This window comes from Tauraco erythrolophus, chromosome 2, assembly GCF_009769465.1.
Source record: "Tauraco erythrolophus isolate bTauEry1 chromosome 2, bTauEry1.pri, whole genome shotgun sequence".
Classification (NCBI taxonomy): Eukaryota; Metazoa; Chordata; class Aves; order Musophagiformes; family Musophagidae; genus Tauraco; species Tauraco erythrolophus.
The window spans coordinates 38,239,710-38,254,917 of record NC_141466.1 but is presented as its reverse complement, the minus strand read 5'-3'; the positions used below and the strand labels follow the sequence as shown (position 1 = coordinate 38,254,917).

At 37.6% G+C, this 15,208-nt stretch overlaps 1 protein-coding gene across 1 annotated transcript in view; it reads left to right on the top strand.

Moving 5' to 3' along the window:
- The window catches only part of RIMS1 (regulating synaptic membrane exocytosis 1), a 349,852-nt gene that overhangs the window by 260,735 nt on the left and 73,909 nt on the right, over window positions 1–15,208 (top strand). Inside the window, exon 20 of the mRNA XM_086625267.1 lies at window positions 14,146–14,258. Coding sequence (XP_086481393.1) covers window positions 14,146–14,258 — 113 coding nt within the window. The remainder of the gene's footprint in view (window positions 1–14,145; window positions 14,259–15,208) is intronic.

The following is a 15,208-nucleotide window of genomic DNA, read 5'->3' as shown; positions in this document are numbered from 1 at the left end:
TACTGACATCCTGCGTTTCAAGGAAATCCTGTATGATAGACCGTAAGGTATCATTCTCTAGTAAAGTACTTCTTTACACTCTATACGAATTCTGTGTGTCACGAGAGTTGAATACACATCTAAATATATACATCTGTGAATCTATGTCTGTTTTACAAATCCCAGTAATTGCTGTAAAAAGACTGAATGTCTGTGTATCAAGAGTGGGGTTTTTTATTTGTTGTTTGCATATTCAAGAGGCATAGAAGAATTCGATAAGGTAATTTTATTACTCTTTAAAGCCTTCATTATGGAACACAAGAGAGTTAATGAAAGAACAAGAGACTGGTAGTGGTTTTCATCTCGAGAAACAGAGTGAATTTTAACTCTTAATCTTGGATGAGAATTTCACTCTCGATCTTTAATCTTTAGCTCTCAGTTGTAAATGATCATATCCATGCTAATAAGGCTTCTTCTAGGACTGACATTGCATCTCGGACATTCCATTTTGTCATTGTCAAGTTTAGAACTAAAAAAAATGGTTGTTTCCTTATCTCTACCAGATGATGCTATTTTATTTACTGCTCTGGTGGCATTTTGAGAATCATAAAAGTCAAATGTGAGAAAATAAGGTAGTTTTTAAACGGTCCTTATTAGTAGACACACTTTGTTAAAAAATGATCTCATAAAGTAATTCTTACAGAGAAGACCAAGTAGTGGTCCCTATTCCATTACTGAAATGGGATTGGTTACTACTGATCAGGAATCGAGAAAAAATCTTAAATGTAGAAGAAAAAGTCCAATTTAAGGACCTAAAACTTCAAATAGCACCAATTATTCACACTAACAAAAGAAAAAAGGCTTCTTGGTTATTATGTTCTAGAGGAGATAGCAGCTTTGCCTAGTTTTAGACTGGTGCAGGGAGGTAGTTATTTTCACTTGGAACAGTTCTAACTAACCAGTATTTTTAGCAACTCCAGTGCATGCAGACTTTTATTTAAAGCATTTCCAGTTAAGATTGTAGGCTTCTGTAATTTTTGGGAAATGTGATTTTTTTAATCCCAGTGATATTCAAGGAAGACATGACTATATTTCTTTCCTTTGCAATCCCATCAGCAGCATGTTCTAGAGCGCAAGACACACTGGGATGTTATTGCAACTAAAGGTCTTGAGATGCTGAATATTGAAAGTTAGTCTGGTGCAGGTGCGTTTGTGTGTGTTGTAAAAATTCATGATTTAGTAGTCATTACTCTAACTTATGCTACTTAAGAAAAATTTTTTATTTCTTTGTTTAACTGAAAATTTATAAAAGGACCTAATAATATGAAGATGTTTTGACTCAGTGATAAAGCAATGAAATTGTAAGCCACGGTAAGGATGATGCTGTGATCTCAATATGTCATCTCGTGCTGAGCTGCCAGAGATTTGCATCGATGGTTTTTTTTATTTGCTTCATGTTTGAGTGGAACTGTGCAAATCGTTAAGAGGGGCAGGGAATCTGCATTGACCTGGGTTTTTCAGCTGGTTTTTATAAGAACTTCGTTGTGTAGTTGCATGTGTTTTAAATGATACTTTTTGTATAAAACATATTTCTGCAATCTTTACTCAGTCCATCCTCTGTCATTGCAACAATCAAACATCACAGGAATTATGCTTGAATAGAATTTGAGGGTGGGTCTCTATGCTTTTGTATAACGGGTAATCATTGTATTGATCAAGGAAATTAATACAGCATGAAGATCTGTAGCATTTTTCTACACTCCTTTTTAGCTGCAGTAGACAATAATAGGGGTAATATTAGGAAATTAGCAAGCGAATAAGAAAAAACATTATGTACTATTGAAATTTATGAACCAGCAAGATAAATGTGCAATGATTGTTTGTAGTATAGAAATGATCTTTAAGAGCTAATTCATTCATGGATCTCTCTCCCTGTATCTACTTCTATTTGGCTCTTCACAGCATGATTTCTTTTTTCATAGCCTCGACAATGTAGTTCATGTTTCAGAGATCCTATAATGAAAGTAAGGTTTGTGTTAATCAGCAACCTAATTACATGTAAAGAGCGTCTGTAAACATAACTGAACTAGTGTGGTTGTATGTTTTTTCCAGTGGCATCTATTCTGGCAATAGGCCTTATGCAATGACCTTTAGAAAGGCCAAAAGTGGCAACTAGCATCAAGTATTGCTGTATCTTATCTCATAGTTATAAGAAGCTGCATAAGCTTTGTGCACAGCTTGTACGCAGGGTGAAGTGCGTGCGTGCGTGTGTGCTGATTTTCATGAGAAGAAAGCTACATTGAAGACTGTACTGGTACTGAATGGGGATTACTTGTATACAGTTCATGTGTATCATATATATACAAGTCTTTAATGGTAGTCCATCGTAGAGGAATTAAGTGTTTTGATGTACAGTGTTTCCTTTTAATAAATAAGGATCAGAATTTCATACAGAAAATCAGTATGTCATCAAATAATACATTTGTGTAGCAAATATCGTTTATATTTAACCAACTTAAGATCCTAAAAAAAATAATAGCTAGTGAAAGCTGTTTGGTGTATATTACTCTTTGATGAATATCATTCCAGTGAGGTATGGCTTGAGTAATGGTAAAAGATCAAACTCTTTCAGTTAAAACCTTTTTTCAAATCCATCAATATAAAACTCGAGTGGCAAAAGAAAAAGGATAACCATTTCAATTTTATATTTTAAACTTTTAGCGTTGTTTGTTTTGTCTCATATTTCTGGTTTTTATTTTAAAGTTATTAGGTGGCACTGCATTTTTTTGAGGCAGCTTGTGGAATCCTTTACTCACGCTGGAGAGTATTTTTCTCAAGCATTGCTAACTCTTGCAAATGAGTTCAAGCCTCATAATCTTTTATGTTTTCCTTAAAGACTGATTTTCAATAGTCCAGTGCTTATTGAGTAACATAGATTTCAGTTAATAAAAATAAATTTGTAACATCATTATTGGCAGAAAAGGCTTCAGAATCCAAAGAGGGCTACACGGTTCGGGAGTGAAAGTGATACTTAAGCATTTTAAGATTTTTATGTCATTCATAAGTTTGGGTATGAAAATGCTGCTCTAGCGGAGTACTTAAAGAATCCACAATCTGGATCTCAGTAACGTCATTGTTCCTGTTTAATTTAAAGAAAAAGTCATAGGCTTTATATTTGTCATGGTTTATCATTTTAATTTTCTACATTACTTTTACATATGCTGGAGTACTGCCTACTGTACATGCCATTGTCACATGTAACACATTTCTTATTCTAACTTTAAATTTGCTGATTTCTTTTTCTGTTTCCATCATTCCGTGCATTAATTCATTGAAGAGCAAGAGACTTTTAACTCTTCCACAAAAGGTAAATATTTATGTAATTTTTTACAAATGTTTAGCAACTGTTAGTACTGGCTTTTTCCCTCAATATATTCCATGTAGTATATAGTATTAGTTAATGGTGTTTAACAGCTGAGGAGATTGTTTCTCAAATATCTAAATACTATCTGATGTCCCTGTTTAGAATCTGAAAGGTTTCTCATGTGATTTATAGTTTCCCTACTGACATGCAATATACTGGATTTAGGAGGAGTAGTTATGGTGTTTTACGTGCTCAGAACCTGTTTGATTGAGTTAAAGTTCACTCAAAGACTAAGATTCTACCTAAGCTGCTCTTGAGCTCTGCACAACATCTTCTAATGATGCAGCCATGACTCTTGACATCTGTGAGGATGTTTTCTAAGTCTGGGCTTAGGAATAGTTGAAGGTGATCATGGCTAGAAACTGTCCTTCATATGCAGGCAGATTCTGGAGAATGAGGTGTGTTTTATTTGCATTACAAGCTCTTGACACTCAGAAAGTTAGTCATATTGTAGGGCAGGTTTCTGGAGCAGACATACAGCACTCACCTCCTATGAATTTGACCTCCCATGAATTCTCCATGTCTGTGCTGATACCATTGAATCAGTGAGCTCAAACAACAGGTATCTAAGACTGTCCCCCAAAGTGAAAAGTGTAGTCTGTCATGTCCCTATTGAGACATTGAAGAGAAGTCAAGTTTTTAGGTTTGTGGTTTTTTTTTTTTTTGAAAGTAGGAGTTGCCTCAAAATCAGAATGAAGCATGGAAAGAAAAAATGAAAGATTAATCCCTTTTAATGTTAACAGCAAAATATTGTGCTGCATAAACTTTGATAGCACAGATTAACCTTTTCTGATCTTTAGTCCTGAGTCCTGCAGATCTTGGGAAATTCTGGTCTGAATATAGGCTTGGTTGAGTCAAAACCAATTCGGAGTTGAACTTGAATTAAATATCTCCTACAACTTCTTTACTTTCTGAAAGGGTGAATCCCACTGATGTGTTCATACTTGCTTAGGTAAAAATACAACAGCTGTTCCAGTAGCTGTGAACTCCAACACCTATGCCAATACTCAGGAGTGTGTTTTCATTACAATGTTAAAAAAAAAAAAAAGGTGAAAAACGCACACTATTTAACTTAGGTATTAGCAGTTCCAGGTTATTTGCAGTGTTAAGCATGTACTGTGAAATAGAAAGTGCTAAGAAGTGTTGATTTTACAAACTATTACTGTCACTTTTGCTTTGTTCAGTATTATATTTCTCTCAAACAGAACAATACAAATCAATCATGCCAGTTTGTTCTTTCTGCCTCTTTCAAGTTCACAAACCTTGCCCTGTGATTTGGACTGCGTAGATGTTCTTTGTTTAAAACAATGACTTTGTTCTGACAAACTAGACCATGCCTGTAAAAGGTTTGTAAAAAAGCTTATTCCACAAGATTTGGATGGATCAGACCTGAGATTTGGGAGTGGGTAGAAGTTGGTGCGATCACTAAGTACTCAGATTCCTCTGGCTCAAGGAAGCTGAATGCACGATGCAGCCCAGAGGCAGAAGAAAAGAGTTGGGCAAAAGGAGGGGAAGAAATGTAGTGCTGGCAGTTTGGGGGGGGGGGGGGGGGGGGGGGGGCGTTGGGGGGGTAGACCATGAATAACTTAAGTTGAGCTGACTTCCACTAATAGCCCATTGTCACCTCTGACTTTGCCAGGTGCAGAATAAGAGATAAAAGACAGTAGGTGAATGGGAGATGGGGGTTGGGAGGGTTACAGGATATTATGTGACAAGAGACACGAGTATGAAGGAAAGCATATCCTACAAATGTGAAAAACACTGACCAGATAAATCTACAACAAAAAAATCAAGCATCTGTTCCACTTAATCAACGGAAGGGTTGCGATAAGGTCTTCAGCAGATTACTAAAATGCTGAATTGGATTGCTGCCAAAACCAGTGGTTTACTTTTTTCAAATTTTAAGAAGTGTATGTTTGTTTTCTTGTTTTTCTTTTAAATAGAAGCTTCTGTGTGGATCATCCTTGAAACTCTTTGAGGAAGAACTGAGTGTTGCATCAGCCAATTCAGAGTTTTATATTGGCTTATCTTCCTTCTGGAGTGAGTTATTAAACTCAAGGTGGCCACCGTGCCTCTGTGTGTACTGGGGACCCAAGCTCATTTCCCAGCGTGGCAGTCTGAGTATGTGTTTTGGTCATGCCTCAATTCTGATTTGGGAGGAGGCCCAGAGTGGTATCAGTTCCCACGGAAAGGAAACCCATGCACACAAGCTTAAAGGAGCCACAGCACGTTCTAGTCAGGTTCAGGGACCAGGACAGCAGAGCAGACTTTAGAGCTCATCTCCCTCACTGTTTGCGTGTTGCCAATAGGTACTTCTTGAAGTTGTATATGCAGAGAAGTGGTAACAAGTTCTTTATCTTGGCAACAAATTGATTTCAGTGTTACTGACTTTATATTCAAGCATTCATCTGCTCATGATTTCAAAATTTTGTATGTTTTTTAAATTTCACAGCACAGTTTGCTGTCGATTTTTGAAGTCACGAAACCTACCACAGGGATGCTTTGTGTGTGCATATTGCAGAACTCATCCTGAAGGTTGAACAGAATTAGCCTGGAGACTGTATTATTTCTGAAACACTTCATCCTGGTCCAACATCAGTGTGAGTTCTCCTCCCCTGTGCCACACAGCCAGCTCTCCAGTGAATGCTCCCCTACCCTCTCACTTCCCTTGCCCACTTCACTGGGAGATTGTCCCATCCAAATCTTGCCACTGCTTTATTCCCCTGCCTTTGTTCTGGACATTGGTTCTGCCTAGTTTCTTCTTCAGCTTCCACTTCTCACTTCCTCAACCAGATACTGTTTTTTCCCCCATTGCCATCCACAGAGCATCTAAGCAACACAGTCAGATGAAGCTTCTGTGTAGATGGCTTCGGCTGTGTAGAAAGGCTCAGTGTACATACCTCTAGACTGCATTATAGCTGTAGCTGTTTGTCATTGTTCAGCTTTTCTTCTTAGTAAGAAGACCGAGAGTGAAGAATAGGTCAGATCTCTCTTGGCTTCTGGGATAAGTGCAGTCTCTGTTGCCCTGCTAGAACCTGCTGTTTGCACCCTAGAAACACTATTACTATAAAATAGTTTTTATGAGATAAAATTTTCACTTCAACTTGCTTTTCAGTAGCTTCCTTGTGTAAGTAAATCTTTCTGTCATTTAGACTTCTAGACTTATTCCCTTAAAGTTTGCGTCATAAAGATGCATGATACCTACTGATAAGGTTTGCAGCTATCTGAAATCTTGATGCCAGTTTCTTCTTGTGTGTAGTTTACTGCAGCATTCAATAGTGCGGGTAAGACTTGGAGGATTTCCAAACTGCACTGTTTGCCTGCACCTCCTTTCCATCTGACCATCTTGAGCAGAATCATGAGGTGCATCAAGAGTAAATTCTGTGTTTGTTGCAGACTTCACTGTTACAGAAAATGGTATAGTGGGTGCTAAGACATCCATAGATTTTCTATACTGTAGGAAAAATCACTGTGGTTATCAGTTTTAATCACTGACCAGTAATGTCAACAGTCATTCTGGTATTAAGCCTGTACTAGGGTTTGAGCAAGAATGACCTTTTAGAAAGGTATTTTCACTTAATAGCTGCAAGCAATGGAAAATTGTTCCTATGCTTAACCAGTTGACTTTTTAAACGTCTTACTACTTTTCTGACTTAACCTAAACTTGATAGGTACTTTGCATTATTGTGCCTGATCTGCTAAATTGAAGAGTCTTCTATCGTTAGAAGTCTTCCCACATGTAGATAATTATGGACCCAAATCAAGACACATATCTCCCTTCTTTTAATAGTTTTCTGAATCTGTTTCTGTAAGGCTGGACTTTGTTATAATTCTCATGACTTCCCTGTGAATCTTTTCACCAACAGTATGCTTGAAATGGTAATCTTCCTAAAATACCAAAATCCACTGACCTTAGGTAAATTGAGTGTCTTCCAGTTTTGATATTTATTTGATGTCCTGAAGCGCCCTATCTCTGTGTGGCATTTAAGAATTTGTTGTTCTTTTTGTAAGCATAAAGGCTCATTTTCCTATACCTTGCCAAAATTTCCCTTCTTCTTTCTTGCTTTGCTATTTGCTTCATAGCTACAAGTTTCAACTTAAGAGATAGTGATATTTTGCTGGAGATACATGTGTAGAATGTACAGCAGTTCAGTTTTGGGTATAAGGTGTTTTTTCCTTGGAATTTGTGGATGGTCACACTACTACGTAGGAGGTAGTTTCAGAGCTAAAACAATTCTAATCCTTTTTTCAAATGTATGAGTGGAATTTTTTTAGATGTTATTTATTGTCACACCTTTCCAAAGTCTACAGAATGTAGAGTCTCTTTGATGATTGTTGTAATGTGAAAGAGGTAGATGCATAAACAGTGAAGCTCAAGAATTAAAAACTAGAGCTAGAAAGGCAGCTCTAGCATTTTCGCTGTTCCTTGCTAGGTCAGTGTTGCTGCCTGCAGTACAATCATTATTTAAATGAGCCCACATAGGTTTCATACATTATGCTGTCACTTTAATAGATAGGTGTTTATAGCGTTATGCCGTTTAAGATTAAATTTTGCAAATAACATATAGCTTAGTCCCCTTTCAAACCTTCAGTAGGGGACTTAAAACCTTAAAATTACTTCTATTTCTTTTACACTGGTCACTACTGTTAGTGCAGAATTTGTAGCTATCACTGATTTTCATAGGGTTGGTCTGTTGTTGATACCAGTGCAGGTTGAATTAATTTTAAAGTCATGTTTCATGCGTTGTTAGATTCACATTCTGTGGACAGCAGAAATATGCCATATAATACATTATGTCTATCTACTAAAGTTGGTGGGTTTTTTTTAAAAAAAAGAGAAAACTTTATCTGCCCTTCTATATTTGATATGTTAATACAGTATATTGCTTATGGTTCTGTTCTTCTGTACGTAATTGAAAAGGTAGCACATGTTCTGAACAGTTAGGATTCTAGCCAGGTCTAACATCTCTATCAGTTAAAAAGCACATAGGGGTGGAAATGTGCCCATACTAGTTATCTGAGGATAGAGATAAAGATGAGGGCTGTCAACTATTTAATGCCATCAGATAGAATAAATCGTAGAATCATAGAATGGTTGGGATAGGGAGGGACCTTCAAGATCATCTAGTTCCAAACCCTCTGCCATGCACAGAGACATCTTCCACTAGAGCAGGTTGCTCAAGCTTCACCCAGCCTGGCCTTGAACACTTCCAGGGATGGGGCGTCCACAACTTCTCTGGGCAACCTGTTCCAGTGCTTGACCACCTTCATAGTGAAGAATTTCTTCCTTAGATCTAATTGAAATCTATCCCTTTCAGTTTAAATCCATTACCCCGTGTCCTGTCACCACATACCCTTGTAAAAAATCCCTCTCCAGCTTTCTTTTAGGCCCCCTTGAAGTACTGGAAGACTGCTAGGTCTCCCTGGAGCCTTCTCTTCTCCAGGCTGAACAACCCTACTCTCTCAACCTGTCTGCTTAGGAGAGGTGCTCCAGCGCTCTGATCATCTTTGTGTCCCTCCTCTAGACTCAGTCCAAAAGGTCCATGTCCTTCTTTTGTTGGGGGCGTCAGAGCTGAACACAATATTGCAGGTGGAGTCTCATGAGAGCAGAGGGGCAGAATCACCTCCCTCGACCTGCTGGCCACGCTTCTTTGGATGCAGCCCAGGGTAACGGTTGGCTTTCTGGGCTGCAAGGGCATGTTGCCAAGCTCATGTTGAGCTTCTCATTAACCGAAACCACCAAGTCTTTTTCTTCAGGGCTACTCTCAATCCATTCTCTGCCCAGCCTGTGCTTGTGCTTGGGATTGCCCCCAACCCAGGTGCAGGACCTTGCATTTGGCCTTGTTGAACTTCATGAGGTTCTCACAGGCTAACCTCTCCAGCCTGTCAAGGTCCCTCTGGATGGCATCCCTTCCCTCCAGCATGTCAACCACATCACAGCAAGATGTAACTCTATAAACCTTACCATAGTGTTGACATATTGAAAAGGGAATGATTACTACATAAATTCTTAGTAAACAGATAATGTCTTAGAAAAATTAAGAAAAGACCTTCTCCTTTAAGAAAAAACAAGTGTTAGCCTGTCCTTATTTTCTTTGAGAATAAATTGTAGGCTGAAAATGAGATCTGTAGCTATTTTGTTTAGTTTATTTCCTACATTCTTTAAGTAGCATTATATAGACTTGCATATTTTAGACAATTGAAGGACAGCACATATTTTATAGGCTGTCAGTAAAAAAAAAAACTCACTTTCCTTATGACGGAAACATGTACCAAGAACTGCCTTTAATGTTAATCAAAACTTCTTTTATGACAAGAAACACAGCCTAGTTTTTGAATCCCTCTTCCATTACATGCATATCTTAAATTGTTCTTTTACTAATACCATGATCAGCTCTGCAAAGATTGGAAATCCAGATGTTTAGTTTTACTCCCAGCATGTAGCATATTTAGAATCCTGTAAGACCTGTTATGAATTACAGTACAGGGTGCACAGTCTTCACAGGGATGTTTCTTGAATGACATGTGAGAAAGGGACCCAGGAGGAGCTGATGGACCTGCTAGCCTATGGATAGGAGGTGGTCTTAATCTTTGTAGACCTTGTCTTCTTTCTTTGAATCCTGATCACAGTGGAAGCCAGATGGGACTTAGCAGTGAGTTGAATAATACACTAAGTAATAGCTAAGGCAACTTTTGTTTGTTTGACGGAAGTCCATTCAGAACGTTGGGCATTTAATTCTTGGTAGCTTGATGTGATGGGTTGACCCAAGCACCCACCAGCCGCTTCCTCACTCCACCCTCCACAGTGGGATGTAGGACAGAATTAGAAGAACGATAGTGAGTAAAAACTCATGGGCCAAGATAAAGACAATTTAATAAGTGGATGGAAAATAAATGAAGAAAAAGAAAAAACCCACAAACATCACCACCAAGTGACGCAGAGGCGATCACTCACACCTCGCACTAGCAGACCAGTGCCCAGCCAGTCTTTGAGCAACAGCTATCTTGGAAAAACTACCCCCAGTTTTAACCTTGAGGACGATGCTGTATGTTACAGAACATCCCTTTGGTCAGCTGGGGCCAGCTGTCCTGGCTGTTTCCCCTCCCAGTCTCCAGCCTGCTTGCTGGGGGGCAGGCAGTGTGAGAAGCAGCGAACGCCTTGGTGCTGCACAGGCACTGCTCAGCAATTGCCAAAACATCAGTGCGTCATCAACACTATTTTAGTTACAAATCTAAAGCTCAGCACCATGCGGGCTGCTGTGAAGAAAACTACTGTCATCCCAGCCAGACCCAGAACACCTGGGATTGCAGGAGTGAGACCGGTTTATAAATATATTAATGGAATTGAAGTATAACATTTTGATTCCATTTGTGTGTCTGTCTTTTCTCTCCTGCATGGCTTGATTGTTTACGTACATCATTGTTGTACAACCTTCACATGGTTTAGTAGTAGTAAAAGCTTTAGCTCTAAACTTGCACCCTTTATCCAAGCAGTCTGCTCTTTCAATTACTTCTTATACTGATTGATCTCACATCTGTATCAGCAGCTCTTGAAGAGATGGGAGTTCTAGCTCTTTGAAGCGTGTCTTCTGACACCAAGAGATTAACATGTCGACACAACTAATTTGAGACATTTATGGTAAATCTCCATATTTTGAATTCTAGGACCACTGTAGAATGTAGAGGTCTTGGGATTACAGTGCTTCGATCTGTAAATAATTGTGTAGTCATGCCTCTCAAGAGCTCCAGGAAAAACACTCCATAAATACTGATGTCCTAAAAGAAAGTAGATCCATATTTTTCTAAGAGGCAGGTTAAGTTCTTGAAGTATTGTTATATGTCTAATTTTTGTTACCTGTGGCAACCAGCTGTGTTCCAAGAAAGTAATGTTATTGTATGGTGGTGTTACCTATGGCTGTTACAGCTTCTGCTAATGTGCTTTCACTCCTGTGTTAGATTTTTTTCTGCTTCTTGTGATTAACATGTAAAGAGTATACCAGGCTACTAATGAGGCAGATGAAATTTTCCATCACAGAATTGAGCTAGATACAACATATGATTAGATGTGCGTTGTAAACAAAGCTGGAAAGAACACAGTTGTATTTTCTAGAGCAGACTTTCATTTCACAAAGTTGCTTGCTTAGAAATACATTAACAGCTATTTGGTGCTAAATTACATTTTATTCCATTCACAAAACCAAATTTCTTCATTAGAGAATTTAGATTGACTTCACAGTCCTCATTAATTGTTCTCATGTCATTTTATAGAATGATATTTAATAATGAAAACCAGAACATAACTGTGTTGTTAAGGTCAAGGATTTAACATAACAAAAATCAAGAGTTACAGAGTTAAGATTGAACATTTACCCAACCTTGACTGCAGTAATTTTCACGTATAGTCAGCAAAATAGCAGCTCATTACAGAATAGAGTATTCTTTCTCAGGTATCGTAAGTAATACAGAGTAACATTATTTCATATAAATTATTTAGTATAACGTACAGTTGACAGGGGTGAAAGTCACACAAGGAAAGGGTTATTTTTAGAGTAACTTTAATCTGTGCACCATACACTTATAAGGCTAAATTTTTAAAGGGGTCTCAATTTTCCCTCTGATTTTATATGCTCAGGCTATTTCATGGATGTATGATAGGATTAAGATACCTGAGTTTTTTGCTTCAGTCACTGATTGATATATCTTAATCCTTTCATATCTGTCCTTAAAATAAGAGGCCATCTTTAAAAATTTCACCTAAAGTGCTCAATTTTGCCTTCAGATACCTCCATGCAACTTCCATTGAAGTAATTGGAGCTGTGCCTGCATATCTGATGGTGGAACTGGACTCATTGCAATTAAGGTACACATTTACCAGCATAATTAGTCATCTGGAATAATCACTAGGCCCAGTGTGACATTCTTCATGTGTGGAATTTCCTAGATTGGACCCTCTGCCTGTGGGAGATTGAAGATTACGATAACTTTATTTTGTGCCTTAAATTTGTAGGTGCAGCAGAATTTTGATGTAATTTGCTGTATTTAGTTTTCCTATTTTTAAATAAGATATGTGGAAGGAGGACGTGAAAGCAACGTATTTTTCACCGTGATGTCTTTGCATATTTTTTGATACTTGGCCAGTGCACAGACATTCCATCATTTCCACAAGCACATTATGGATGTTACATGCATGTGCAATTGTGATTTGTGCAATAGCACACAGTTTAAAATACCCAACCCCGAGTGTACTGCTTTTTTTTTTTTTTGTATCTTTGTGTATGCAAAGCACAGACAAAAAAAAGGGATATCTAAAGAATCCCACAGTTAACTAACAGCGTAAGACCCACATACGAGAACTTTGGTACCTCTTAATTCACAATACAGATCTTTAAACAACATTGTAGAGTACTTCTTTTCCACTAATTTAAAATTATCTGTATTTTGTGATTGAAAATTGATTCCGTGCAGTTTTTAATTTGATGTCTCTCTCCTGTCACTTATCTGAGGAGGGAGTGTTTACATAAATCTTGACTTTTAAAAAGTAATCATTTTGGAGAGAGTCCTATAAATCCATGGTTGACCCAAAAGCAGCAGAATATTTTTGCGGAGATTTTCCCAAATAAAACACCAGTCTTGAATTTGTAACCACACAAAAAATTCCAGCTAGAAGTTGTTCTGGGATGTTGTAACCCGTAAACCAAACGATGAACATAGTGAGTGCTCCTGTGATTTAGAATAGTTACCGACAAATATTTGGGTCTAGTTCTAGAACTATTACAAAGTGCCAGTTTTCAAGGTATTGGTTTACTGGTATTCCTTTGCATTTATAGTGCTACCAAGTTAAAGAATGGCAGAATATATCGTTCCTTCCGAAAACTATCTGCTACCACAAGGGTTAACTTATTTAAGGAAGCTTTATCCCAGGGGCTTTAACACCACTCTTTCTATTAGTGCAAAGTCATTTTCCTGTGGCAAGCAGAGCCAATACTAATTGCCATAACTTTTTCAAATTGAAGAAGATGCTCTTTATTGACCACAACTTCTTGGTAATTTAAGATTAGATTTCTTTTTTTAAAACAAACATTGTTATAGGGAAGTTGAAAACACAAGAACAAATAATTTATTTGAAATAGAAATGAACATTAGAAAGCAAAGTAGTGCTCTTAAAGGACTTTCTGTAAAAAGAAAAAGAAATAATAGAAAATTACTGTATTTTTTACTCTTTTCTGGTTGAATGGAGAAATTATTCCTCTCAAATAGTCTTTAACTATGGTAAGCAGTTATGTTTTAAAATATTAGTAGGACTTAATTACTTTAAAAATAGTTTTTAATACTTGTTTAATGCATTAATTCTTAGAATGCTACTGTAATATTTTCTACATTTAAGCAAATACATGGTTAGATGATCATGGATTTATGTCCCCTGCATCCAGAATACTTAACACGTTTATAATTCAGCCTATCACCTAAATTCTTTCACTCTTTTCATATCTGTTGCACCAGCTTGATTATGTATAGGAAATTGGGATGTCTGCCCATTTTCAGGTAAAGACTCTCGCAATGGAAGTGGTTGATTTCTTGACATTAGTGTTCCTTTGTTCTGTGTTTACACCCTGCTTGTTCTACATGTTTGTACATTTCTTTGTTTTGTTGAGATGGAAATAAGCTAAAATTTAAGCTAAACCATTTTTTTCCCAAAAAAGTTTTCGCTATTTTTAATTGATTTTCATTGTGTGTTTTTGCAGCAAGCTTAGTAGTGGAGGAGCGAACAAGACAGATGAAAATGAAAGTGCACCGTTATAATCAGACATCAGGGTCTGGTTCTAGCCAAGAACATGAGCGTGAGCAATATACCAAGGTAAAGTCAGTAGTATTGAAATGGTACTTTGGCTTGAAAATTAACGGCATAAATTCTGTTTATTTAAAATATTATATAACCCTCAAGGTCACTGTGTTATAAAGCCTGACAAAAATGTCTTTGACTAATAGCTACTTAACATTGGTTTTTTCCCCCTTTTGATGTGCATTAGACTTAGTCTTTGATGTCACCTAAAATGAATCTGCAAAAAGCGGAACACTTCAAAACTAATTCAAGGAAGAAAGATCCCTCAACAGCTGTTAAACAAAGCCATGTCACTTCTAGCGTAGGAAGTCACTGGCCTGCAAATTCCTGGAGGCTGGAAAAGTGGGCCATAGAAGTATTGTATGTTGGCCCTACTCTTTTGTTCTTCTCTAGGCCCTCGCTGTTGTCTGGCATGGAGAGAGCTAAACAGAATTAGATCCAATCCCATGCAGCTGTTCTCATATTTGTATAAATTTTTTTGCATCCTAATAATGTCACAGATAAAGTATTTCTTTTCTTGAAATGCATTCCTTTCTTGACTACTTTGCACTCCTCTGATATAAAAATTTCCTCTGATAATTAAATGTACATGAAATTACATTGAAGTTATCTAGAGGGACCTTGTTTTTTTTTCCTCTTGATAATGCTAAAATGATATCGCACAACCTTGTAAGTTTACAACTGTATAGGCGTCCGAGCAAACTGCTGAAAACGTCTCGCACATCTGCACTGCCACTCGCAAATCAAGCTGTGAGGGGCTGGAGCTGAGCTTTCTGCTGAAGACTTTTTTTTTTTTTTTTTGCCTTGTGACACCTACTGGAGGGGGAGCATTTGCAGAAGTCAGGAGGGGAAATGTTTAGTTGTATTGTGTGTTCCCTCTTAGAGATGCAGCACTGTGGGGCAGAGACAAAACCAGCGGTACCTCAGTGGTGGGGGAAGCAGTCCTGCAATTCTCTTCTTCCACT